Here is a 27859-nt window from a genome sequence, read left to right on the forward strand (position 1 = left end):
CACATTATTTCTGTGTTGGTGATGCTTTGGTGAGGGTATGTTCTCCATGTCTGTCAAACTAGGGTGATACCCTTGAAGATCTTGGCTCTCAGCCACCTTTTACACATCATTTGTAGCATCCACTGGTGATCCTTTCCTAAATCAGTTACCACATGAGAAGTTCTTAAATGGTAATTTTCTTATCCCATCATCCCCTGCCTGTATCAGCTGGCATTCATCCATAAAAAAGTTTTCATCCCTCTACTCTTCTTGTTTTCACTATGAATTTAGTTTTGTTTTTTTAATTCGAACTGTTGTAATCTAATAGCTCGCTCTTTTTGATGCTCAGATCGCTCCAGATTTGATGAGTGGGAGCTTCTTCAACCAGCTGTGTCCTTTTTTCCCTTTTATTGAGATAAAATTCATCATTTTAGAATATTCAGGGGGTTTTAGTATGTATATTCATTATATTGTGCACCTATTGACATCATCAAACTTAATACCCTAAAAAGGAACTCCATGCCTGCTAGTCCCACTTCCTTCTCCCCATTCCTAGCAACCACAGATCTAACTACGGATTTGCCTATCCTGGATATTTTACATAGTTGGACTCTTTCAACACGTGGCCTTTTTGTATCTGGTTTATTTCATTCTAGCATGTTATTCTAAGTTCATCCATGTTGTAACACTGTATCATTCCTTTTATGACTGAATGATGTCCCATGGCATGGAAGACCATATTTTATCCATTCATAAGTTGATGCACATTCGGGTTATTTCAAGTTGTTGGTTATTATGAATAAGGCTACTGTGAAGATTGATGTGTGAGTTTTTTTGTAAGCATATGTTCTTTAGGCAGAGACTTACAAGTGGAAGGGCTAAATTGGTAATTCTGTTTTAGCAGAGAATCCCCAAACTTTTCCATAGCAACTGAACCACTTTATATTCCTGCTATCAGTGTATAATGTTCTTTCTCCGTATCTTGGCCAAGACTTGCTTTCTGGGAGTTTTTTGTTTGGTTTGACTATAGTCTCTCCTGGTGAGTGAAATGGTATCTCAATGACTAATGATGTTGAGCATCTTTTCATCTGCTTATTTGTTGGCCATTTACATAGCCTCTTAGGAGAGGTGTCTGTTCAAATCCTTTGCCCACTTTAAAAGTATTTGTCTTACTGTTGAATGGTAAGAGTTCTTTATATATTCTGGATAGTAGACTCTCCCAGATAGAGCTGTGTCCTTTTGACTCCATCATTGTTCTTTGAGCATTTCTCTAGTTTCTGCCACAAAAAGGTGTTCCAAGCTCACCTTGTATTTCCCCTGGTTCCTTTAGGGAGGGTTGGTATTTAGAAACCAAGATCTAGACTGTAGGCATGCTGCATGTTATGTATGCTGTTGCCTCTAGGCCCTTTCAGTGGACAAACGATGTGTACTTTTTCACCTGAAAGTTGTTTATATCAGTTCAGTTTATTATTGTTGTTTATGGCTACACAGTACTTGATTATGCGGATGTACCGTGGTTTATTGAACCAGTCTCTTGTAGATAGGCATTTGGGACATTTCCAGTCGTTTTTAGGTAATGCTGCAGTGAGCAACCTTGTGCATGTGTTGCTTTTATTTGTGGAGATGCATCTTCAGGGTAAATTCCTAGTTGTGGCTCTTCCTCGTTAAAAGGTAAATGTAGTTTGTTTTGTTTTTAAATTTCATGTGACTTCCTTTACTGCGTTACTCGTGGGTTTTTTTTTTTTTTTTTTTCCTTGTTTCTTTTTGTTTTGGCTGACCACACTGTGCGGCTTGTGGGTTCCTAGTTCCCCAGCCAGGGATTGAACCCAGGGCCTTGCCAGTGAGAGCTGAGTCCTAACCCGTGGGCTGTCAGGAAATCCCCAAGTAAATGTAGTTTTTGTTAAATGTTTCAGCATCCCTTTCATAAAGATCACATCATTCTGTACAGCTGTCAGCAGTTGTGGAAATTATTAACTTGTTACATTTTGGCTTAAAATTTAATTTAGGAAGTTTTGTGAGTAAATAGAGTTTACTTTATTTGATGATACCAGTGATTCCTTTAGATGGTTTATGTAAATTGATTTAATCTTTACAAAAACCCTATAGAGGCAAACTAAACATGGATAGGTTAGGCAGCTACCAGGGTCAGAGCCAGAATTTGAACCCAGTCAGCGGAGCTACGCTTGAATTCACTGTGCTTATTTTTGAAGCAAATGGGGAAAATAAAAGCAATTGAGAGTGTTTTCATCTGTCATCGTAAGCATGCATGGTGCTCCTCTACGGCCTTTCCCCTCTTCTGTTGGGGATGAAGGAGTCCTTGGCATGTGGGGAATGACATGGCAGAGAATGTACCCAAAGGAAAAGTATACAGTACACCTAAGCAAAAGGGGACAGGATTGCAGTCAGTACTTTCCTGAGAAAGGCAGGTTGGAATGCCTGCCACTCCCCTTGGAAGGATCTCTGCCCCTTAGGTATGAGTGATTTGGTGGGTCACAAGTGGTAAGGGCTCCTGGCAGGCCCTGAGATGTAGACCTGCATCAGTACAGATACTCTTGAATGTATGTGAGGCCAGCCTGCCTGTCCATCTGCCTGGTGGCCTTCACACACACCGCACGCCACCACCCCCCATTCCCTTTCCGGCCACCTGTGGACTGGGGACAGCACGTGGACTGAGGCAGCTAGAATGTTGGGGTGTAGGTTCCAATCCTGGTGCTTCCTCTGACTTTATGGAAGTCTCATTACTTTTGAATCAGACAAGTAACAGTTTAGGCAGGCGAGAAATTGATCACGAAGTAGAACAAGAAAACAATGAGGCTTGGGGGACTTCACCCCTCTTAGGCCTCCTTTCATAGTAAAGTGGGGATAAAATTTCTTCCCAGTCATTGTGAACATTAGAGGAGGCACACAAGTGCCCGGTGTGTGGTAGGTCCTCAGTGTGATGGTTGACCCTGAAAATACCTCTAGGAAACTCGCCAGTGAATGTTGTTCCAGCAACCCCATTTGTATCCCTGTAGAATCTACCCTATCCATTCGTGGGATTTCACAGTTAGTAGTCTAAAGATTGTCTCATCTCTGAGGAAAACAGAGGTCGGAGGGATGGATATCCTGTAACTGTTTGTCTGGTACTGTACCCATGGGATCCCACACCAGAGCCTTGGATTCTGAAGGCAAGGACAGTGCTTCTTTTACTTCGTGCTGTGTGCCTTCCCCTTGAAGGCCTGCAGATAACCATGAGGATGCAGAGCGCTGTCTGGATGCTCTTTCTGACTTGTTGGGGGAGGCACAGATGGTGAGTTCTGACTAGGAGGAGACGGGGATGACAGGCCTCTTGCAGGGTTGTGGGGAGCAGGAGGAAGAAGCCAAAACTCCCACTGTGGGTGGACATTGCTTTCTGCTGGTACACGGAGCCAGACTCCGGTTGAGGCATAGCCCAGAAGTCTCTCCCTAGGCTCTGACTGAGGGACTCACAGCTTGATGGGAGAGGAGACACTGCTGAGGTGGCAGGGGGTAGAGAGGCCAGGAATGGGGGGAGGGGTGGTCACCAGATAACTGGGAACCAGGGTGCTGTGTGGGAGGGTTGAGAAGTCACAAGGTCCTTTTCCCCAATCCTGGCCAGCATTTCAGACAAGAAGAACCTAACCTTTAAAGTGTTTCTAATCTTGTGAAGAAATTTCTATGTGGGTAAAGTTAAAATTAACTTTTGTGTTCCATCTTGATTGTTCTCATCAGGCAATTCAAGATAAATCACAGGAGCAACGTGAGATGTTTTCATTATGTTTTTCATTTATGATTTATTCATTTATGTCAAAGATGTTTTCCTGGAACATTTAATTGAACTGACTTTTTGGGTGTAGGACTGAGTTAACATTCCTAAATAATGGTCAGCCTTCACCATCTTCCTCAGCCTGCCTCCCCACAAACCCACCTCACCCAATCAGCTTCTCTGTGGAACTATCTATTTTAAAGTCCTTGAAAGGCAAACATGATGTGAACCTCAGATTTTAAGCATCTTAAGTTTCGTGTGGGGAAGAATTTAACAATTTAAACTATGTCCCTGTTGAATGCAGTAATTTATTTTAAAGAGTGGGGGGTGCTTTGGCACATCTGTCAGCAGCTTGTGGCATGTTACATCTGTCCTTGATACTTAAAATATTTGGCATCATTTTACTGTGAATCCATTTCTGACCTACTCAGAATCATCTAACAAATGCAGGCCTGGAATGAATCCTTGGAGTCCATGGGAAACGAAACACTGTCATTGTTTAAACTATGTATACAGACGATATATGTGTGGTGAGGAGGTATTTCCAAGGTTCCAATTAGCACCAGGTGGCTTTGCGCCCTGCAAGCCCATCTGAGCAGATCTGTTCTCTGTTCCAGCAGAGCTGCAGGAGGCCAGCAGGCGCCAAGGCTTTGCTCTGTAATAAAGCGACTGTGCTGGTACAGCCCCAAGTTGTGGTACTGAGTTGTGGTCCCCTCTCGGGCAGCCTTGCTCTCAACATTGCTCTTTGCATTTGTGAAGGCCTAAATCTAGGTTTCCCAGAGTGTCCTCTGCTCATGTCATAGTATAGGCAGTCAAGAAGGATTGGAAGACTCAAGGTTTAACTCGGTGGAAACAGGTTTTCAGTCTTGATTTGTTTTACACGGGACTGGGTAGGTGTGACTCTTCAGAAAGGCTCAAGTATGGGCGTTCCCAGCTGAGCATGACTGTGGACAAACCTCCAGGTTCCACAGAACGCCCTTGGAGAACATCCACATGAAGGGTTTGTAAGGCTGGGTCAAGATCCATGTTTTCATGACTCATGGAATTTGGATGCTGGTGATCTTTGCTTGTGGCTTCTCCGTGTCCTCTTTCCTGGGCCACCTTTTCTTCCCTCTCACTGCCCCAGGGGGGATCAGCTTCCGTAGACTGGTGAGTTCATCATAACTAGGACAACTCCTGGGAGGTTTTGCCCCTGGGAGCACGTTTCTCCAGTGGCTCTCACAGCCATCGTGGTCCTAGGCACAAGAGGAGTACAACAGACACAGCTGGCTGTGGGTGCTTAAGGGGGAGCATCACCAGCACAGCCTCAGACCAGCCACTCGGCCCACACTTGGAACCAGAAGTGTTCCTGGCGTTGAGCTGAACTGGAGCTGCTCTAACATACAAGGAAAACCACGGCCCACAGTTCCAGCCTGGACGGTCTCAGCTGCAAACACTGAGTCAGGTGGACTTGGGTGACGAGTCACTTAACCCCTCTGAGTCTCTGTCTTCATCTGGAAAGCGGTGAGCAGATTCTCACCTGCCTCACAGGGAGGCTGGAGGCATTGGAATGGACGTGCAGCGCAGCGCCTGGTGTGCAGACCGTCCTGAAACAGCCAAGCCTGTCCCAGCTGTGAGAGACACACCTTAGTTTTTGAAAGGGTCTTAGAAATCACCACTTTCAAGGTGGGGAAATAAGGCCAGGGAGGGAAAAGACTTGTCCAGGTCACACAGAAGAGCAGAGTTGTGACTGAGAATCCCAGAGTCATCGCTGCCCCGTCCCTGCCTTCCTCTACCCGAGGCCTCTTCCCCACCCAGTCGAGCTAAACACCAGGTCTTAAATCCGAAGAAATAAATTGCTAGTTTAGACTATGAGCAAGAGAGCTATTTTAGGGCAGGCACACTTTCAGCACACCATAAATTCCATCACCTGGGCAACTGCCTGATTTCTTGGGCAAGGCAGCACTCCACCATCTGCGTGCGTGGGCACCTGAATACATGGTGAGGTATGGGGTCTCCTGGGGCCTCCTCCCTGCTCCTCAGCTACCACTGCCCTCTCCCAGGAAACCATGGGCAAGAGAGGGTGACTAAAGATGCTGGTGATGGAGGTGAGCCTTCCCCGCAGGGCTTATAGTCTGCTGGGAGCAACAGACACCTGCTGTCTCTACCACCACAGTCAGCTCTCCGCTCCAAATAAACACTGAGGTCTTTGTGGTCTTCCTGTTCCCCACCGACTTGCCCCTATAGCCTTTAGGTGGGCAGAACTTGGTAGGTCAGGGTGTGGTGGGGTGGTGACCCCGGGCTGGGCTTTGGAACCTGAGAGTGTCCCTGTGGGTGGGGATGAGGGAATGGCCCAGCATGGAGCATTAACCTGAGCAGGGTGAGGAGGGCAGCTTCCTCCCCAGAGCAGGGCTTGGGCGGGACACCAGTGTCGGAGCCCAAGTCAGGTGAGGAGAGCAGCCTGCCAGAGCGAGGGTGGCGTGGAACTGACCTGGCTCAGGCTGTCAGCGTGGGTGGGGTGAGGCGAGCATCCACAGGAGGTGTCAGAACCTGAGGCAGGTGAAGGGATCCTCCACAGGAGAGGGGTGGCCGGGTGTGGGGCCGCGTGGTAGAGGCACATCTGGGTAGGGGTGGGAGTGTGTGGGGATGGATGAACACAGAGGCATGGATTAAGCAAATTACCAGATGAAAGAGTAACCAAGGTCCTCACCACTGGAGAAGGGAGTTACAAAGAATGAAGAGAGAAAACTAGAATGCTGAATTGGAGTTGGATATAGCATTATGAACTCCTTTTCACACAGAACCAATATATAGATTTAAGTATGTGCATGTATATGTGTGTGTTTATATACATACACATTCCCTAGCTGGTTGCACTGACAGCTCAGGCCTGGGAGCAGCAACAGCCTACTGAACATACCTCAGGTCCAGACTCATTTTTGAGGTACCCTTTTCCAAAAAAAGAAGTCAGGGCTGGGATAGGGAAAGTATAAGTGAGCTTGGATATGCCAGACAGAAAGGGCTCAGAGCAATGGAGATGTGTCAAAAAAATAAATAAATAAAAAAGCAGTCCAGTGGCCAGGTTTGAGGGACAATTTGAGCATTAAAAAACAAAATTTGTAATGGATTATAACCCATTAAAAAAAAGGAAGTCAGCCTATATTTATATAAATTAATTCAAAGTTTAGTAAGAAACAACATTCTCTGCCTCCTCAAAATTTCAATGGATGTGATTTCTTTGGTGGGTTGTAATTCATTACAGTCAGTACTTAATTTGATTGCTTACAGATGTATTTGTTCATTACAAGAGGGGAGCGGGGAAGAGTAACAGTGGAGGACAAGCCTGGGAGACCCAAGCCTAATCCCTGGAAGTAAACGCCATTAGTAATATAAGTGTCAGTATCAGTTCAGTCGCTCAGTCATGTCCAACTCTGCGACCCCATGGACTGCCGCACTCCAGGCTCCTCTGTCCATCACCATCTCCTGGAGCCTGCTCAAACTCATGTCCATTGAATTGATGATGCCATCCAGCCATCTCATCCTCTATCGTCCCCTTCTCTTCCTGCCTTCAATCTTTCCCAGCATCAGGGTTTTTTTTTTCTATTGGGTCAGTTTTTCACATCAGGTGGCCAAAATATTGGAGCTTCAGCTTCAGCATCAGTCCTTACAATGAATGTTCAGGACTGATATCCTTTAGGATTGACTGGTTTGATCTTGCAGTCCAAGGGACTCTCAAGAGTCTTCTCCAGCACCACAGTTCAAAGCCATCAATTCTTTGGCCTCAGCCTGTTTTACTGTTCAGCTTATGTCCCTACATGACTACTGGAAAAACCGTAGCTTTGACCACTCAGACCTTTGTAGGCAAAGTCATGTCATCGACAGTTGGATGGTAGTAATGTATCTTGAGTAACTTTCAGGTTTTGATGGTTGTATTCTGGTAAAGGAGGAAAACATCCCTGTTCACAGTATTTGAAGTGATGTGGTGTTAGGTTGGCAACTTACTCTCAAATAGTTTGGGTTGGGGGGAAGTTCTTTGTTCTGTACTTAAAACTTTTCTGGAGACTGTTTTCAAATACATTTAATTCAAACAAACCACCTTTGAGTCTGCCCACGTATGTGGACTGAAGAATCAGGTGGTGTGACATTCAGGCCATTCATAGTAACTCCTAAAACCTTTCCACTTCTTTGTGGTTTTTTCAGCTCATATTTCATTCTTCCTCCCCGTCTCCTGACTTTCCACACTTTGCCCTTGGCATGTCCTACCATCATCCTTTCCTGCCCACTCTGATCATTTACCTAAGTCCCGTCTGTTTTCCTGCCCATGGATCCAGGGGCCTCCATGCCCCTTCTAAGAACCAGGTCAAAGAACTGGAGCATTTCTGGCTGCCCCCTGGCTTTCCCTGAGTAGGTCTGGGGACCCCCTAGGCATCCAGAGAAGTATTCTTAGGGCACTCTGAGACCTTTCTTCTTTCAAAGAGCTCTGTACATTTTTCAGGATAACAAGCTCTAGTACCCATTTGATACAGCAGAGATAGGACTTTGAATTATTCATCGGCACTTCATTTTCACCCGTATCCAATCACGTCAGCTCCCTGCTTAGACAGCACAGCGCAGCCCCGATGGCTCCCCTGACTGCAGGGGCCTGCAGTGTCTGCCCTTGTCCCTGCCCTTCACATGCCTTTTAACCCCTTTCTATCTGAACAAGAACCCAGACTGCTCCCCTCTTTCTGAACCGCTACAGCCTTTCCATCAGGGCCTTTTCTTAGGCTGGGTCCTCTTTCCAGAATGCCTTGCTTGTTCAGAACGGTGACAGCAACAATAATGAGTAAACACTTGGTGAGTGTCTCCTTTGTCTCAGACACGATACTAGAGCCTCTACAAGGTAAAGATGAGGAGACTGAGGCTCACAGATGTTCATGACTTGTCTGAGGTCATGCAGCCAGTGAATACAATCCTGTGTTCCACAAATGCTTCTTTGCACATCCACCCCATGTCTGGCCCTGAGCCAGGCCAAAGGATACAACAGAGAGGCCTTTGCCCTCTCGGATCTCATGGTCAGAGACCGATGGGTAAACAGTGAGTCATAACACAGTGTGATAAACACTTTGATCCCAGGAGCCGTGGAAGCCGGAGCCAGAGCACCTGACCCAGCCTGGGAATGCAGGAAGGTGTTCCTGATATGCAGGACGTAGCCCTCTGCTGTTTTGAGGTTTAAATGCTTTAATATGTGAGAACAAGTGGAGCAGTGTCGGGCATGTAGAAAGCATGGTAAGAGTGTCACCTCCACCTTCCCCTCCTCTTCTCCCTCTTCCTCTTGGCCTTATAAAGGAATGGATGTTTTTAATGTGGAAGCGGGCGTAGCAGGTGAGATTATGAGTTACATTCTGGCCTGATGGAATCCAGGACACCCAAGGGTGACTTCTAGTGGGAGAAAGGTCATAGGAAAGAGGATGAAGCTAGCACCCTGAAGAACACCGAACACTAGGAGCTAAGCCCATAAAGATGACGGACGAGAGCCACCAGAGAGATGGGAGGAAAATCAGGAGAGCCTGGGGCCATCTGTGCCATGCAGGGAGATTGTCACAAGAAGGCAGAAGCGGTTGGCAGGATCACGTGCTGCTTGGTGAACTCCTCCTTAGCTTTCGAGATGCAGTGTAACTCTGCAAAGCTTTCTCTTCCTTTCTCACCCTGGGCAACTGTACTGGCCTTGTAGTCCTGTATGTATGATAGCAGCAGATTCCCATTCCCCACCTTAGGGCCTCAGCATCAGACTCTTGGGGGAGGTCCTGAAAATCTACCCCTTGAGTGAATCCTGTGCACATTAAAGTCTGCAGAAGCCTGCTTTCTAGAGACAAAAATCCCAGGGTAGAATTCTCATTGGTCCCAGGCCCACACTGAAGGGAACCCTGATTGGTCATTCTTGGGTCAGGTGCTGACTCTTCCCAGGTGGGCATGGTGGGAGGTGGGAAGTGGATGCTGGAGTAGAAGAGGAATGGCCCCGGAACGGGAGAGCTGCTGTTACTAGGAGCAGGGATCGTGCTGGACAGACAGATGTCCTCTATGCTTCCACAGTTCTTTTCAGAGAGCCTCCAAGCTCCAGCGTGTGATTTGGGCACCGGGGGAGGGCCGTCAGCAAGTATTTACTTTATGTGCCTTGACTCCTGGCTAACCTGGGCAGCTCCTGGAGGCTCATAGGCTAGTTTAGCCAGCCCAGGCCAGTGCGGGCCACAGGTATCGGAGGTTAAGTGTAGGCAGTGTCCCCTTTGCCTTGTAGCCACACTTGCCTCTTTCTTCCCCAGAAAACCTTTCCCCTGCGCCTGCCCTGGGAAGAGAACCGGAGGGGAGAAGGCAGCTAGGGAGAAACCAGGCAGCTGCTGAGTAGGCCAATCTTCCCCTGAATTGTCAGGTGCCAGCAGGGTGTGGAGGTGGCAGGAACCACAAACTGGGGTCCCACGGAGTGTGGGATTCCACTGGAGGCCCCCATGAGGGGCACAGATGGTTTGGCCCGGGTTGTCCTTGGTCAGAGGAACTGAAGGAATGTCAAACTGGAAAATCCCGGCGAGCACTATTTTTAGAGGAGACTTGGAGAGCATTTTTCCGGCTGAAGGGACAAGTTCTTTCAGAAGCAGCAGTTAACTCTAACCCCTGAACCGCTCTCGCCTGGAATCGGCCCAGGCCCTCCAGGCTCATGGGAACACTCGAGGTCGGGGTGGGGGTGGGGTGTTTGATGGGGGAGGGGGTTATCAGCTCCTTTCAAACATGGAAAGAGGTTGTTTATTTTTACATCTTTGAGTTGAATCCTTCAGACATTAGGAATTTATACTGGTACCTTTCTTTAAAAGTAGAGAATCATTTCAGGCCAAACTCATAGTCTGGAAACATTAAACATGATTTTCTTGGGTGTTCAGATCATGCTTAATATTAATAATTGTTCATGATCAACTTAGTCTTCCCACTACCTGCTTTATGCTTGCAGTGTTCTACTTAACTACCATTGTCTTTGTTTTTCTGTTTGAGGTGGAAGTCTCTAGGGATCCTGCTAATTACTGAGCTTATTAAAAGTGGTAGATTAGATCTACTGCTTAATTGAAGTCACAGGAAAAGCTACCCCAGCCCCCAACACTCAGGGGGCTGCCCTGGGGAGGGGCCTCAGTAAGAAACAAAGTGAAATTGGAAGCCCTTCTCATCATCATCAGGCAATGCCTTCAGGGACAGGGACCCCAGTTGGGGAAGGTGTTTTGCTCCCAGCCTTTCATGGAATTTAGAATCTAAAGCCCTTGTAGTACCAATGCTTTTGAGGTTAGTACTCTCCAAGGAATCCATATGCTTGTGGGGGAGGGCTAGAGTAAGGAGTCCCCCAGACTTGGAGGTGGTTACCTTTGGGCTGAATGAGAAGCTGAGAGACTTGGCAAGAGGTCAGGCCTGATGCAGGTAATGCAATGGATACTGGGGCATAACGTGCACCTTCAGAGGTTAAAGAGTTTATTCCAGTACCTTTTCTTTGGAAAAGCCCCTGATGCTGGGAAAGATTGAGGGCAGGGAGAGAAAGGGACATCAGAGGATGAGAGGGTTGGATGGCATCAACGACTCAATGGATATGAGTTCAAACAAACTCCAAGAGATAGTGAAGGACAGGGAAGCCTGGCGTGCTGCAGTCCATGGGGTCGCAAAGAGTCAGACACAACTGAGCAACTGAACAACAAAGGATGATGTGCTTTGAGCAGCTCTTTCACAATGAGTTCAGGGACTGAGCTAAGAATCAGCATTATATTTGCTGGCAGAGGCTATCCACTGGCAGCAATGAGTGAAGTAGCGTCTGGTTCCTTCATCAATATCTTCTGAGTCTGGTTTCCTTGAGCAAGGCCTGGATAGGTGGACCAGATGCCGGAACCCAGGGACCTGAGGGCTACCCACCTCTCTGTCATTTCTCATCTTCATTTTGTCTTCAGCATTTGCAGACACCTGAAGGCACAGCTCTAGCCACAAGCTCATGCTCTATTACAGTTGACCACTTGAGGAAGGCAACGATGCCAAGTTTTATCTAGTATGTGGGATTCCCAACAACGCCCATTGAAAGTCTGTGAACTTTTGTGAAAAACCAGAAGGAAAAATTTTGCATGTGTCCCTAGAACTAAAAATAAATGTAGGCTAGTGTCCAGGAACAGGGAACAGTTAATGAGGACTGGAGAGGAGCCTCCAGTCTTGCTTCCGCTCAATCTATCTCCTTTGATGAAGCCAAGAGAACATTCTAGAGGGAGGTGTCACTCTTCTGCTTAACACTGCTTAATCCATCCTCTTACATGGCCCCTGAGGCCCTGCAGGGACGCCCAAAGCCACATTTCACCCTCTTCATTGTGCTTTGCTTTCTCACTTATCTCTGGGTCTTTGTGCATGTTGTTCCCTCTTGCTGAAACACTTTTCCACCAATCCTTATCATCTCTTTGCCTTGCTAACTGCTTTTCCTATTTCAGACCTCAACTGAAATTCTGACCCACAGACTCAGTGAAATCCTTCCTGGAAATTCCCTTACCACCATGAACAATTCTCAGCACATTTTACTGGTTTCAATGCTTGTTCCCCACGTCTGTGCTGGCAGGGATGATATCAAATGCTCAAGTTTCTTTTTAAAAAATCATTTAAGATCTAGCATTTATTAAAATTATATGAACACATAAAAATGACATGAACCCATCGTTGAGAGAATCAAATAGTTCTACAAGGCCTATAACCCCCATTACATTTCCTGCTTCCCAGAACTGACATTTCAAAACTTTTAACCAATCGTATTCATAATTATATGGGAAGTCCCTTTACCATTATCTTTTTAATTGACATGCATATACTGCTACCTCTTGAGTTTTAAGCATGGATGATGAGTATTTAGGTCTCTTGCCCATCTTCCCCTTCTTCCTATCCCACATGGACACATTCTGTCTCTCTGTCCTTTCTTCCTAATATGACCAGGTACTGTGGTTAGATCAGCACTCATTGTTTACATTCTTATAATTATGCAGGTATTATTCACCTGTGATTTACCATACTTCTTTTCTATGTATCATTTTATTTCCCCACAGTTCATCTATGAATATTTCTTTAATTTTCTGTGCATTTATCCCTGTATGTGTGTGTGGGCTCAGTTACTCAGTCATGTCCGACTCTTTGCGACCCCATGGACTGTAGCCCATCAAGCTCCTCTGTCCATGGGATTTTCCCAACAAGGATACTGGAGTGGGCTGCCAATTTCTCCTCCAGGGGGTCTTCCCAACCCAGGGATCAAACCCACGTCTCCTGCGTCTCCTGCATTGGCAGGCAGATTCTTTACCACTGAGCCACCTGGGAAGCACACATTTATCACTAATTTATCTGAAAACTTTACTGAAACTATGAATCTTTCTTTTCTGTATATTCAGACACATTCTTACTGGATTGGCCAAAAAGTTCTTTGGGTAAGATGGTGAAAAACCTGAACGAATTTTTTGACGAACTGAATAATTTCATCTTGAAGGTGTCTCCAGAAGCCTCTAGCTGCTCTAATCTGGTCTGGTTAACCCCCAGCCCTGCTGCATAGGGGCCTATGTCCCCCCCACCATAAGGACCCTTATCACCTCTCCCTAGGCTGCATCCACCCTTTCCTGGATCCCATGTCCTCTGCTTCTTTGGTTTAAATCCTTGTACTCGTGGTGGTCACCAGCAGCCTCCTGAGAAGAGACAGAAGGAGTCTTTCATAAGTCATCATACCCAGCTGATACTCCAGCTGGAATCAGACTTCTAAATAGGCGTCATTTTTCCTCAGGATATGGAATGATTTACTCCATTCCCTTGTACTTCTCTAAGTTGCTTTTGAAAGGTCTGATGCCTTTCTCTTTCTTTCTTGATGCTTTTCTGATTCCTGATCCTTTATAATGAAATCTGCTCAGTTGTCTGGAACCTTGAGGCTCTTCTCTTTGCCCCAGTGATCTGCTGTATCTGATGCTGGTCCATGTTGATTCATTGTGCTGGGCACTGATGGGTCCTTTAAATCCAAAACTCATATCCTTTGGCTCTGTAAACATGTTCCCGAATTATTATTTTTTGTTTTCTTCCCTCCATATTCTCTGTTCTAACTTTATGAGAGTCTTATTATTCTATTAGTCTCTTTTTTCTTTTCTCTCATTTTCCACCTCTTTGTCTTTTGATTCTTTTTCCTGTGAGATTTTCTTTAATTCATCAGTTCAGTTCAGTTCAGTCGCTCAGTCGTGTCCAACTCTTCGTGACCCCATGAATCACAGCACGCCAGGCCTCCCTATCCATCACCAACTCCTGGAGTTTACTCACACTCATGTCCATCGAGTTGGTGATGCCATCCAGCCATCTCATCCTCTCTTGTCCCCTTCTCCTCCTGCCCCCAATCCCTCCCAGCATCAGGGTCTTTTCCAATGAGTCAACTCATTGGAGTTGGCCAAAGTATTGGAGTTTCAGCTTCAGCATCAGTCCTTCCAATGAACACCTAGGACTGATCTCCTTTAGGATGGACTGGTTGGATCTCCTTGCAGTCCAAGGGACTCTCAAGAGTCTTCTCCAACACCACAGTTCAAAAGCATAAATCCTTCAGCGCTCAGCTTTCTTCACAGTCCAACTCTCACATCCATACATGACCACTGGAAAAATCATAGCCTTGACTAGATGGACATTTGTTGGCAAAGTAATGCTTTAACTCATAACGAATTAAAATTTGTTTTGCTTTCATATTATTTAATATCCAAGGACACAAATACATATAATTTTTAATATGGTACCCCTTACCCTCAACTGTGCCTAGTGTTCCCTAGCTAAGGGACTCTCTGTCTTACCTTCTCCAGAGAAAAAAGTTCTAGTTGTGGGGGATGGGCAAGGGAGGGGATCCAGGAATTCATTTGCTTCTTAAAAGACTTTCAGTTGAGGTCTTTTTTTAGTTTGTTTTTTAGATTTCTGCTTTCACCCCCACTTCTAGATGTGCTTGGTGATGTCATGATTCCCAAGCCTTTTTTCTTGTGATATGACCTAGGTTGCATTTCAGCCTTCCCCTGTACCAGCTTAGGGTTTAGCTTTCTTGGATCTGCTAAGTCAGTTACCACTTGCCTCTTTGCTCTTCTGCTTCCAACATTTTGTTGCCATTGTCTCCTCTCTCATTCTTTGTCCCTGTGGTTTTATGCCTTTAAAACATAAATCCGTCTAACTGTCATTTCACTGGGATTTGGGAAGAAAGCAGAGGCCAAAGCCTGCATCCAGTCATTCACCTTGTCTTTCACTGGCAATCTCCAGGTCTTAACATATCCTTTAGCACAGAAGTGCCCAATAAATATTTGTTGGTTGAACAGAGTGTTAGAGTCTTTGTCTTTCCCACCTTTGGTAACTAAAAGGTGAGAGCTGTTTAAATTGAGATCTCCTTAGTCACGGCATTTACTGCTTCTCACTTCACAACCTCATCTGAAATATATACTAGGCAATGGACATGAGTTTGGGTAGACTCCGGGAGTTGGTGATAGACAGGGAGGCCTGGCGTGCTGCGGTTCATGGGGTCACAAAGAGTCAGACATGACTGAGCAACTGAACTGAACTGAACTGAACAATGTGTAGTGAAAAAAAAATTGGACATGAGCCGGCTCTGCCTACCAACTGTGTGGCCTGGGACTACCAGTCTGAAACCTTACTCAAGTCTTCTATAAAATGGGAATAACACTTTCAAATGTCTTCCTCGGTGCTCAGAGCATGATAAGCTCTAGATATTTGAGGTGTGGAAGGGTTCAATACCAAAGTGACAATTCTTAGAAAGTCAGTGTTTTACTTAAGCTCAAAATTAGCCTTCACACTTGAATTGCAAATTGGCCCCTAATTAATGCCCGTCAGTGTAAAAAATCTGTGTTTTACTTGTCTTGATGATTAGACAGAGATGGCAAAAACTTTGCATCTAAGAGAGGAAACTAATGTTCGTCACCAAGTGTCTCCTATGGGCAAGAGGCCACTCCTCGGTCCGGCAGGTGGACCCAGAACGTACACTGGGAGTTATTCACAAATCTTACTGTGTGTGTGTCTTGCAGACCCGGTACTAAACGACCCCCCTCACTCACTCACCCTGATTTCTCCTCACTCGTGTCCCTGACCTCAGAACCGGTTTGTTGCCCGGTGTGGGAGCCCAGACACTGAGCCCCCTCTTGTCAGTCAAACAGTCCAAGTCAAGTCCACCCGGGACTTCTTACTGTTCTCAGCACTGAGGCCGCACATCTTGGCCTTCACCAGAAAGTCCTCTAGCCTACTTCCTCCAGGGGAGAAACTGAGGCAGCGCCCTGAGAAAGCAACACAGTGCCCCCCTAGGCCCACCTCAACCCTCCGACAGCCCCCACTGTCCCGGGTCCCTACAATCCCCAATCTCCTGGACCCCTGCACTCCCACGCCGTGATGGCCTGACGCGCAGCCGCGGCCCGGGCCCCCGCTCGGGCAGGTGAGGGCGGGACCGGAGTTCCCGGAGCCCCGCCCCCAGCCCCGCCTGGCTAGAGGCCCCGCCTCTCCGAGGCCCCGCGGCGCTGGCCGCCGCCTCCCCTCGCGGGAGCCGCGGAGCAGAGCGCCGCTGAGCGGCCAGCGGGCGGGCGCTCGCTCCGCCCCCTCCCGGCCCGCCGCGCCGGCTCCCGCCTCCTTCTCTCTCCACTCGCTCCCGCCTCCCTCCCTTTCCGCTGCTGAGGCGGCGGGAGCCGAGCCCGAGCGGACCGAACCGCGGCCGCAGCGGGGCGGCGGGTGCAAAGGCGGCGGCGGCGCTGGTGCGGGAAGTCAGTCTGTCGTCGTCTCCGTCGGCAGCGGCGGCGGCGGCAATGCGGCGGCCCTGCTGAGCCCGCCAGCTCCGGGCGCCGGGAGCCAGCCGCGCGAGGCGGCTTGGGCCGGGCGGCAGCATGCGGAGCGGCGAGGAGCTGGACGGCTTCGAGGGCGAGGCCTCGAGCACCTCCATGATCTCGGGCGCCAGCAGCCCGTACCAGCCCACCACCGAGCCGGTGAGCCAGCGCCGCGGGCTGGCCGGCCTGCGCTGCGACCCCGACTACCTGCGCGGCGCGCTCGGCTGCCTCAAGGTCGCCCAAGTGGTAGGTGCCGGGCGGGGCCCCAGGTGCGGGCGGGCGGCCTAGCCGCGCGCCTTCCCTCGCTGCTCCCGCTTCAGGGGGCGCAGGCCCGGCCGGCCTCCACCGCGCCCCGGGCTTCCCATCTCCCGACTCCTTGCGCCCCCTCTTCTAGCCAGATCCCCGGGCCTCCCTCCCTCCTCCCCTGGGGACCCCGCCTTCCCGACCCCTGCCGCCTCAGGTGTGCGCCTTCTACCTGAACACCTGCCCCCGGGCCTACCTGTCCACGCCAGCCTTCGCTATAGCGGGCCTTTTTCACTGTCGGACTTGGTGGTGCGCGGAACCCGGCGGGGGTCACGCCTTCCCCTGGGTGCTGCTGGTCATAGCAACAACTTGTGTTGGTTTTCGGCGGCCGCACGTCCTCCACTCCTCCGGACCGTCCTCGTTTGTCTCTGCCTCCACTACTGGGGAAGATTTCTTCCTCCGGTGCCCAGCAGAGTGCTGAGCATATGGTAGACGCTCAGATAAATGTTGGTTGAATGGAGGCATGTAGTCTAGAAGCATTGAGGGAGCCCGACTCTGCCCGCAGAGTCTCCAGTTTATATTGCAGAGGTTTTGATTCCTTCTAATTAGCCCAGAAGATAGAACCGGCATCTCTGAATCCTCCGCCCCAGCACGGTGGCTGGCATTGCCCGATTGGTACCCAGAGTTAAATCACTGCGGGAGGGCAGCCAGTTTTGGAGGTAATAGAAACAGAGAACTTTCTGTTGGGCTTGTCTATGGTAGAGCTCGTTCCTCAGAATACTTATTTTTAGCTTCCAGGGCGTTCAGGGCAGGGTCCTGTCCCCTCTGCCCCTCTTTCGTGGGTTTCTAACGAGCCTGTTTGGTTGGTTGCTTAGCTCTGATGTGGATAGAGCATGCTTGGGTTGGGACAAAACTGTGTCCCGGTATTCCCTGACACAGGTAGGCCTTCCTCTGAGGCCGCTTAGCAAAACTTCATTGACTTCTCAGCTAGAGAAGCCATTTGCACGGACCTGCACGGTATATGCATTTTGTTTCTTCCAAGCATTGGTCTCCTTGTACTTACTTGCGCACGTCGGTAAAGGCTCCTTGGGAATCATTTAATGTGACTATCCTTTCAATAAAGGTCTCAGTGTTTGTAAATTGCAGAATCATAGACTGTTTTATCTTTCTTTTGGGTGAAAGGCTTGTTCTGCTGATTGTGAGATGGTAGTTTTTGAAGGGCTCTCAGGAAAGACAAACGGAGCAGGTTATTCCTCTCTAGAATTTTAAACTGACCTTATCTGGTAAACTGGAATGTTCTCAGAGATATATTGGTTCTGGACTTAGGCATTGCTGTTAGTGAAGAGAATGGAGAAGGTGGGGGAGGTGCCATTTAGAAGAGGCAGCTAGCTGATGTTTGAGTACAATAATCACAGTACAGATAATCACCAGTGAATAAAAGAGCTGGGAGAAAGGGAACTTGGACCCAGGTGGAATTTAGGGATCTTGTTAAGTACCTTGCTTTGTTCATTCTGGACTTTTGAAAGTAAATAGACCTTGCCACTTAAGGGATCTGGTAAAAGAATGAAATCCAGTAGTTTGTATAGAATGTTAGCTACCACCTCATTGCTGGAATTTTGTCACCTAAGGCCATAAATGGAAGCCAATGATAAATGGTATTTATCACTGCCTTTTTGTAAGGTGCTATTTTTAGTAGAACTTTACTTTTCATCTGGAAGAACTTTGGTGTCCAGCTCCTAAAATCTCCACTAACTCTTGCCTCTAGAATTTAAACAGTGAGAGGTTGTGTTATATGTGGGTGAGTGAAGGACAGGGATCTGCTTGAAGGGTATGGCAACATGAAATAGTCTCCCATGCATTTAGCTTTTCAGCCTTGATTAAAAAATCAGGGTTTTTAGGGGAAAAACCCCTCCACAAAACTCCAAGAAATTGGACTCTTGAAACTGAGAAAGAAAACAAGAGTCGTTATGAAGATTTTTTTTTTTTGGCTGCCCCATATAGCATGTGGGGTCTTAGTTCCCTGACCAGGGATCGAACCCATCTCTCCTGCCTTGGAAGCATTGGAAGCTTGGAGTCCTATTCACTGGACCACCAGAGAAGTCCCTGAAGATATTTCTAAGATGTTGCAATATCCCATCAAGAAATATTTTAATATAAGTTCTAATTCTGTGGCTTTTGTGAAAAATTTGATTTTTTAAAATTTTGTTTTAGTCTTTAGAGACATTTTTTGGTGGTCTGTGGCTTATTGCTACCTGTAGGTCCTTGCTACAAGTGTGGTTGGCAGTACTCCTAGCACCTAAGAGCTTGTTAGAATTGTAGAATCATAGGCTTCATTCAGACCTTATGAATCATAATCTACAGTTTAGCAAGATTCGCCACGATTTCTCTTGCACGTTAGAGTTTGAGATTTACCTTTCTGTAATCATTTTTAGTATTAAAACTTTATACCTGTGTATATGTGCTCAGTCGTGTCCGACTCTTCACGACCCCATGGACTGTAGCCCGCCAGGCTCCTCTATCCATGGGATTTTCCAGGCAAGAGTACTGGAGCGAGTTGCCATTTCCTTCTCCAGGGGATCTTCCTGACCCAGGGATCAGACGTTTCTTGCATCTCTTACATTGGCAGGCTGGTTCTTTATCAGTGAGCCACCAGGGAAGCTCTATATCATTTTAGCGTTAAAACTTTATATACAGGTACTGGCAATCAGAACCGTAAATAGTCAGCATCAAGGCTGGGATTCTTCTGTAAAATGAGCCTATACTTTCCTCAGAGGATTAAGAGAATGAGGTAATACGTAGAAATTAGGGCCTAATTTATTAGGTGCTTAGTGTATAATAAAACGTTAGAGGTCACTGTTGCTAATTAATGAAATTAAAGAAACTTGATGAAAATGCCACCCCAAAATTATAATGAAATTGTTTTAAAAAATAAACTTTCACCAGCTCTCTGGTCCCTCTTTTTAAAAAAGTTTTATTTATTTGTTTTTGGTTGTGCTGGGTCTTGGTTGCTATGCAAGGTATTGCTCTGGTTGCCATGCGAGGGGGCTACCCTTCATTGGTTGGGAAACGTGGGCTCTAGAGCACATGGGGTTAGTTGCTCCACTGCATGTGAAACTTCCCAGACCAGAGATCCAGCTTGTGTTCCCTGAATTGGCAGGCAGATTCTTATCCACTGCGCCACCAGGGAAGTCCTAAAATTACATATTTGAACTAAAGATAGCTTACTTCCTAGTGATTTAAATGTTAAATTGATCTTTTAAGTGGAATGTTATTTGATCGTAAAACTAATCTGAAATAGCATGGAAATTAATCAGTGCATTTTCATAGTTTGTATCTTTTAAAAATGAAACTCATACCTGTTTCTTCATTGGGGAGAATATCTCAAACAATGTAAATGTACTTTTTGTAGGAAAACAGTTGGTTTAAGCTATAGATTTAAATACCTTCCTCTTCCTTTTGAATGTGGATTCTGTGAGTGCTTATTGGTTTTTAGCTGCCACACATCATTTAATGAAATAGTTAATGTTTATTTATTGTTTATTTGTTTATTGTTCTGTTTTTTTTTTTTTTTTTCTCAAGCACACTTGGTTGAAGGCAAAATTTTGCTCTAGTGATGGGAAAGGGGTACACTATCAATTATACCACGATGTTAGGACAGTGTCAGAAAAGCAACCGTGGGACAACTTTCTGAGTAATAACAACAGCAGGCATGGTTAATGAATGCTTACTCTTGCCACTTTTATGGATGAGAACATTAGCGGCATAGAGGTTGTGACTCCTTTAAGGTCTCGTGTCTAGTGGTTGGTGGAACTGGGATTCGAACCCAGGCAGTATGCTCTGTAGGCTTCCCAGGTGGTACCAGTGTTAAAGAACCTGCCTGACAATGCGGGAGACATAAGAGATGCAGGTTCGATCCCTGGGTCGGGAAGATCCCCTGGAGGAGGGCATGGCAGCCCAGTCCAGTATTCTTGCCTGGAGAATCCCATGGACAGAGGAATCTGGCGGGCTATAGTCCATAGTGTTGCACAGAGTCAAACACGACTGAAGTAACTTAGCATGCATGCACATGTATCCTTTACTGCCTCTTTTAACACGTGACTTTGAGTTGTTCCACTGAACAGGACAGATCTTGAGTCCAGGGACATTTCTGTGGTCTTTGGTCCACCCTTTTGGGCGACTTTTGGGTGACCTTTTGGCTGACTTTTACATGCTGAAATGAGACACTTTACAAGGGTTTTGATTTCTCTGTGGCCATTGTGCCGTCCCTAGGTGAGCAGTTCCTGTGTGGTGTTCTGTTCCTCAGCCATTAGTCTTGCTCACTTTCTGCAGTGAGGGGATGGGCCTTGTTAAAAGAGCCAAGACCAGAATCAGCATTTAAGTTCCTAAAACACCCCTCAGTGAGCTCTTTTGCATCACATTCCTTTCTTTCTTAGTTTTCTTCTTTCCTTCTCTCTCTTTTCTCTCTTTCTCTCTTCCTTCCTTCCTTTCTTTCAATACTTGTATTAATGTTTTTGGGCTGTGCTGCCCAGCTTGAGGGATATTACTTCCCCAGTCAGGGCTGGAACCTGTGCCATCTTCAGTGGAAGTGCTAAGTCTTAACCACTGGACCATCTGGAAAGTCCCTGAACCCCTTTCTGAAGTCCCTCCCATGCCTGATTGACCTTCTGACCTTGCATTGCATTTGTCTAGGACTGTTTTTTAAAACAAAGTTGGGTAGTAGGTGATGTTTAAATTCAGACTTTAGCTCTGCTCATCACCTTGAAATCTCTTAATCCCTTTGTGTTTGGGCTTCTCCCATAGTAGAATGTGAGTAGTAATGACTGAACTTTTGGGGAATTATAAGAACTAAAGGGGTTAATGTTTGGCGGGTGCTTTCTTAGGTAACTCAAGGACCACTGTGAGTATTTGCATTTCAGGGTTGGGTAATAATGTATCTTTTATTTGATGGAAACTGTGTCAGTTTTTCATCCCAGGCTGGGGAATACAGTTCCTGTCCTGCTTCCTTGACTATACTGAAGCAGGGCGGGGATGTGCAGAGAATGACAGGTGAAATAGTTTCACTGCATGAGATTCTCACATGTACCTTAAAGTGAGAATAGTTAGAATAGTTTTCTTTTCCCTTGGGAATTTTGTTATCTTTGAAAGCTGTGTTCCTGCCCAAAAATTTGAAGTCAAATTCTAGCAGAAAATAGAAGATTAAAACCATTCATAAGTTTTTGTGATGCTTAAAATAGTAAAATTATCATTCAAGACCTCAGAAAAATGTCTAGGACACATCTGTTTTATAAAACCAGACAAAGACAGTTCAAGAAAAGAACACTCCAGACCAGTCATCCTCATGAACACAGGCACAAAAGTTCTCAACAAAATACGAGAAAATCGAATCCAGCAATGTTATGTAAAAAGAATTGTACACCACAATCATTGTGGTTTGTCCCAGGAACAAAAGGCTGGTTCTGTTTTCCAAAATCAGGAGATATAATCCACCATACTAACAGTTTAAAGGGCAAAAAACACTTGATTATGTCAGTGCATGCAGGAAAAAAAAACTTTTGACAAAATTCAGCATTCATTCATGATAAATGTTGCCAAGCAAACCCAGAAAAGGGCATCTGCCAGAAATCTACAGCTAACATACTTGGTGGTGAGAGAATGCTTTCCCCCTTAAAATGGGGAGCAAGGCAATGAAGTCTGTTCTCACCACTGCTATTCCACATCCTACTGGAAGTGCTAGCCAGTGCAGGAAAAGTAAATAGAAGGCATTCAGATTGGAAAGAAAGAACAACTGTCCTTATTTGCAGATGGCATGATTGTCTATATAGACAATCCCATGGGAATCCATAAAAAGAAAAGCTCCAAGGACTAATGTGTGAGTTAGCAAGGTCAACACAGAAAAATCAATCATATTTTTATATCCTAGCAATAAGTCACTGGAAGCTGAAATTGGTGGGGGTGGGGGAGGGCGGGGGGAAGCAACCCATGTCAGTTACGATAGCTCTGAAAAGAATGAAATAGGTCTAAATCTAACAAAACACATACAGGATCTGAAAACTATGAAACACTGAAGGAGGAAATCAAAGACTACCGATATAAGTGGACAGACATATTCATGAATTGGAAGACTCAATATAGTTACTAAAATATCTTGTCTCCACAAATTGATCTGTAGGTTTAACATAATCCCAAAAGCCCAGCAAGGTTGTTTTTTTTTTTTTTTAAGAGACAAGATGATTCTAAAATTGATATGGAACGTCAGGTTAACCAGGCAGAGGTGTGGTGAAGGATTGCTTTCCAGGGCAGAGGACACAACATGAAGAGAGAATGTGGAGTTTAGGGGTGTGTGTAAGGGGAAGGGGGATGAGGAGGGGGTCTGAAAGTACGGACTTTATGTCTCTTATCACCACAGGGCTTTGGGCAGTTGCTTGTTCACTTTAGGCCACAAGCAGGTCTCCTTATTTGTAAATCGAAGCTGATCAGAGTGCTGCTGGCACGGCAGCCGTGAGCCTTCTGTACAAAGTCCTCAGCAGCGTGTCTCACACACAGAAATCACATGAACCTGTTGGCACTGTGACATATCTCTGAAATGGTCCCAGTTGGGAAACTGGGTGACCAAGAGTTAGGGTGGAAGGGAGACTTCTTTTTCACTGTATGACTCTTCATCCTTTTGTATATCACATGCAAATATCTTCTATTCAAAACTTCCCAGGGCGTCAGCTGTCACTCGCTCTACCTCAGGATAGATTAGCCTTAAAGCTGTTATACCAATCATAATCTTTAGTTAACCTCTTATTACTTTCCTTACTTTGTAATTTGGAGGCTCTTGGGGAGAATGATTTCAACAATACAGACATCTTGAAGAAACTTGAAGTTTAAGAAGTTTTTCAGTCTGTCTTCCTGTTTAAAAAAAAAAGCCTTCTGTGTAATAGCAGGTGCTTAATAAATTTGCTGTTGCTAATTGGAAAACTTCTTCCACTTGAAAGGAATTTACCCTATAGCATGGTGACTATAGTTAATAATACTATATTGCAATTGTATTGCAATTGAAAGGTGCTAAGAGAATAGATCTGATAGGCTCTCATCACAGGACAAAATTTTTTTGACTATGTATAATGATGCATGTTACATAAGACCTATTGTGCTGATCATGTGGTGATGTCTACATCATTATTGATACAGATATTTGTAGATAGAGATATTGAATTATTTTGTTGTACACTCTAGTATAATGTTATATGCCAGGTAAATCTCAATGAAAAAAAAAAAAGCCATTGTAACTTAGAAAGAAATTAGAGAAAAAAATCTTAGGCAATGAAAAGAATTTTGGAATTTTTCCCTTCCGAAGACTGCATAAGATCCCCTGATCATGGTTTCCCCTGATCATTGTTCCCAATTTTTTGCTAAAAGGAGGGATCCTTCAGTAAATGTCCGGCATTCTTCTTTTGAACTGTTACTATTTTGTTGTTGTTGTTAAATTTCAAGGAGTATTTCTACTAGATCAAAGGGCAATATCATTACATTTCTGAACACTTCTAAAAAAAATTATGAACTTGGTCATACAACATACCTAAAGGTCTCAGTTTTCTCCGAGTCATCAATGTGCTTATTCACAAGAACCTCCAGTGGGAAATGGTGAGCTCGGTAAGACCTTCAGGACTCCTCCTGGGTCCCAGGACCAAATTAATTCTCAATTGACAGCTCTGGAAGACCTTTGTTCTTTCTTTCTTTAAAAAAAAAAATGTCCTTTCAGTTTTGTTGACATATGTGTGTGAGTGGACACTGAGTCGTGTCCTAACTCTTTGTGACCCTGTGGACTGTAGTCTGCCAGGCTCCTCTGTCCCTAGGATTTTTCAGGCAAGAACATACCAGAGTGGGTTGATTTATTGAGATATACTTAACATAAACACTGTAAGTTTAAGGTATACAGCATAGTGATTTAATTTACATACATCATGAAATGGTTACCACAGTTAACTTTAATGAACAGCCATCACATATAGATAAAAAGTAAAGAAATAGAGGACTTCCCAGTAGTTAAGACTCTGTGCTTCCACTGCAGTGGGCATAGGTTCAATCTCTGATACGGGAACTAAGAGCCCACACGCCATGTGGCACAGTAAAAAAAAAAAAAAAAGAAATAGAAAAAAAACTTTTTTGCCTTGTGACTAGAAGAACTCTTAGAATTTACTCTCTTGACAACTTTCATATATAACAATAGCATTGTTAATTATACTTACCATAATTATACTTAACCATATTGTACATAACATTCCTAGTACTTATTTATCTTGTAACTAGAAGTTTGTACCTTTCCTGCCTTCACTCCTCTCCTTCTTCCATCTCTGGTAGCCACAATTCTGATCTCTTTTTCTATGAGTTTAATTTTGAACTATAATTGACCTACAACCCTGTGTTGGGGCTTCCCAGGTAAAGGACCAGCCTGCCAATGCAGTAGACATAAGAGACACGGATTCAGTCCCTGGGTCGGGAAGACCCCCTGGAGGAGGGCATGGCAACCCACTCCAGTATTCTTGCCTGAAGAATCCCAGGGACAGAGGAACCCGGTGGGCTACTGTTTATGGGATCGCAAAGAGCTGGGCACAACGGAAGTGACTTAGCACGTACACAGTGCTGCTGCTGCTAAGGCGATTCAGTCGTGTCCGACTCTGTGTGACCCCAGCAGCCCACCAGGCTCCGCCATCCCTGGGTTAGTTCCTATTATATACAAGATAGAGTTTGATATTTCTGTACATTTCAAAATTATCACTATAAAAAAAAACAAAATTATCACTATGGTGACTTTTTTTCTTGATTAGAAAGTTATAGGAGCCTTTCCCATGTCAAGGCACTTCAGAGGATGCTTAGAGGGGTCATGGGGTCAGGTGTACATGCCCTGTCAGTTCCAAGAGGCTTCTCCTGGTAGAATGAATGGGTTCTTTCCTGCATGCTGGGGAGAGGCATATTCCAGCCTCTGGAATTAGTGCTGCATTTACCTGAGCTCTAGCACAGGTAATGGAGTGTGTGATTCACCCCATTAAGGGCTGAAGTCTGTGTGGCGGCCAGAGCTGATTATTTTCCATGATGGTCCATTTAGCTTCCTGGGCTGTTGAAGTGGCTGGAAATACCAGCGTTCTGGCCTTCAACCCACAGCTCTCACTTGCTGACTCTTTATCCTTACTCCTAGAAGTAGCTCCAAATCCTTTTGTAGAATGATGTCATATGTCTTTAGAAAATAAAGTTGTTTATTAGAGAATAGAGCAACAAAGGCCTGGTCACAGATCCTGCATTTTCCCAGACAGTCCTGATTTCCTGTGCTGTCTCAGACTCTGTGTAAGTACATCCTAAGTTTAAAAAAAAAATTACTGTACTTTAAACTATGAAATAGTCCCGTCATTGAAATCAGAGCAGCAAGGGCTCATGTATTGACAGTGTGTTCTGAGGTTTTTCTTTGGAAAGTAAGATTATTCCTGGGGTACAGGCTGTGTGTGCAGAAGAGATAAAAGCGGGTGAGACAAGCTGGGATTTGGATTCGTTAGCAGGTTGAGCCTTCAGCGAGTCTAGAAGGAGGAGAATAGGAGAACAGAGGAGTCTAGAATAGAGAATAGAAAGGCAGAGAATGAGAGAACAAGACACCTCTGGCTGAGGGCATGGCCTCAGCATCTCATGTGGTGGCCAAGAGCCAATTTAAACTCTCAGAGGCTTAGTTTAAAGTGGTCCAGAGCTGGGAGCAGGCCTGTAGCTGACTGAAGAGGGGGCAGATGAGTAGTACAGAAGTCAGAAAGTGACACCTCTTTTGGGAGAAGAGCTTGCCTTTTTAGTGTTTGGAAACCATCTTATTGTGAAACAGTTTAACTTCTTTTTTTTTTTTTTTTTTTTGAATGCTACTTTTAAAGCTATAATGGAGGTAAGAAAATATCCTTTACTATTGAAAATATTTTTAGCATAGTCATGTTTAGTTGCTAACTCATGTCCGACTCTTTTGCGACCCCAAGGACGGTAGCCCACCAGGCTCATCTGTTCATGGGATTTCCCAGGCGAGAATGCTGGACTGGGTTGCCATTTCCTTCTCCATGAATGGCTCTTAACAGCACCCCGAGGCTGGGAGGAAGATGTAAACAGATAGTTGCAGGATGCCACAGGGGTGATATTTGTACAGACTGCTGTGGGCTCGTTAGGCTAGGAACACCACAGCATGGAGGCTGCACGCTAAAGTGGCATAGCCACGGTTCAGCTTCAGGCTCTGCCAGTCACACTGGGTAACTGTTGAAACTGTTCGCCTCAGATCAAACTTGAACCCATACACGGGGACTGGAACCTGGCCAAACCCCACCGTCTTCCAATTGAGATCACACACCTGATTTCGGAACTTAATGAAGCTCATTGCGGAAAGAATTCAGTGAGAGATAAAGTGATAGGTAAGAAGTGGATTATTTAGAGAGAGAAACACACTTCACAGAGTGTAGTCCATCTCAGAATGTAAGAATGGCCCAGTATAACTTCTTGAGGGGGAGGATTTTTGTGTGAAAAATTCTCCCTTAAAGGGAGGCCCAGCCTTCATCTCGGCTCCTCTCGTGTGTGGCCTTATGTGCTCACATTAGGTGGTCGAGTCTGTCACTCGTTTTCAGAGTGCGGGTGTCCCCCGGGAGCTCTAAGGTTATTAATATAGAAATGGGAGACTGAGAGTCAGACTGAGGGACTGTGTACCAATTGTATTTCAGAAAATCTCATATAAAGCCCAGCATCCGTTTTTTTTTTTTCTTCTTATTTTAAATTGGAGGATAATTCTTTTACAGTGTTGTATTGGTTTCTGCTATTCAACAATGTGAATCAGCCATAAGTATGTGTATGTCTGTCTGTCTATCTATCTATCTATCTATCTATCTATATATCTCCTCTCCCTCACGAGCCTCCCTCCAAGCCCCCCCACCCCCAGTTTCTTTTTTGACTAGGGTTTTACGGTACTGATTATTTCACTTGACCAGAAACTTTGATTAACTCTTTGATTGACATATTCCTGCCTGAGAGTCTTTGCATTTGAAGTTCAGTCTTCCGTAGACCC

The 27859-nt window shown here is 45.6% G+C and overlaps 1 protein-coding gene across 1 annotated transcript in view; it reads left to right on the top strand.

Moving 5' to 3' along the window:
• Positions 1–16286: 16286 nt before the first annotated feature.
• Positions 16287–27859, top strand: part of CMTM4 (CKLF like MARVEL transmembrane domain containing 4) — a 79934-nt gene continuing 68361 nt past the window's right edge. Inside the window, exon 1 of the mRNA XM_020884899.2 lies at positions 16287–16806. Coding sequence (XP_020740558.1) covers positions 16621–16806 — 186 coding nt within the window. The 5' untranslated portion in view covers positions 16287–16620. The remainder of the gene's footprint in view (positions 16807–27859) is intronic.

This window comes from Odocoileus virginianus, chromosome 20 (assembly GCF_023699985.2).
Source record: "Odocoileus virginianus isolate 20LAN1187 ecotype Illinois chromosome 20, Ovbor_1.2, whole genome shotgun sequence".
Lineage (NCBI taxonomy): Eukaryota > Metazoa > Chordata > Mammalia > Artiodactyla > Cervidae > Odocoileus > Odocoileus virginianus.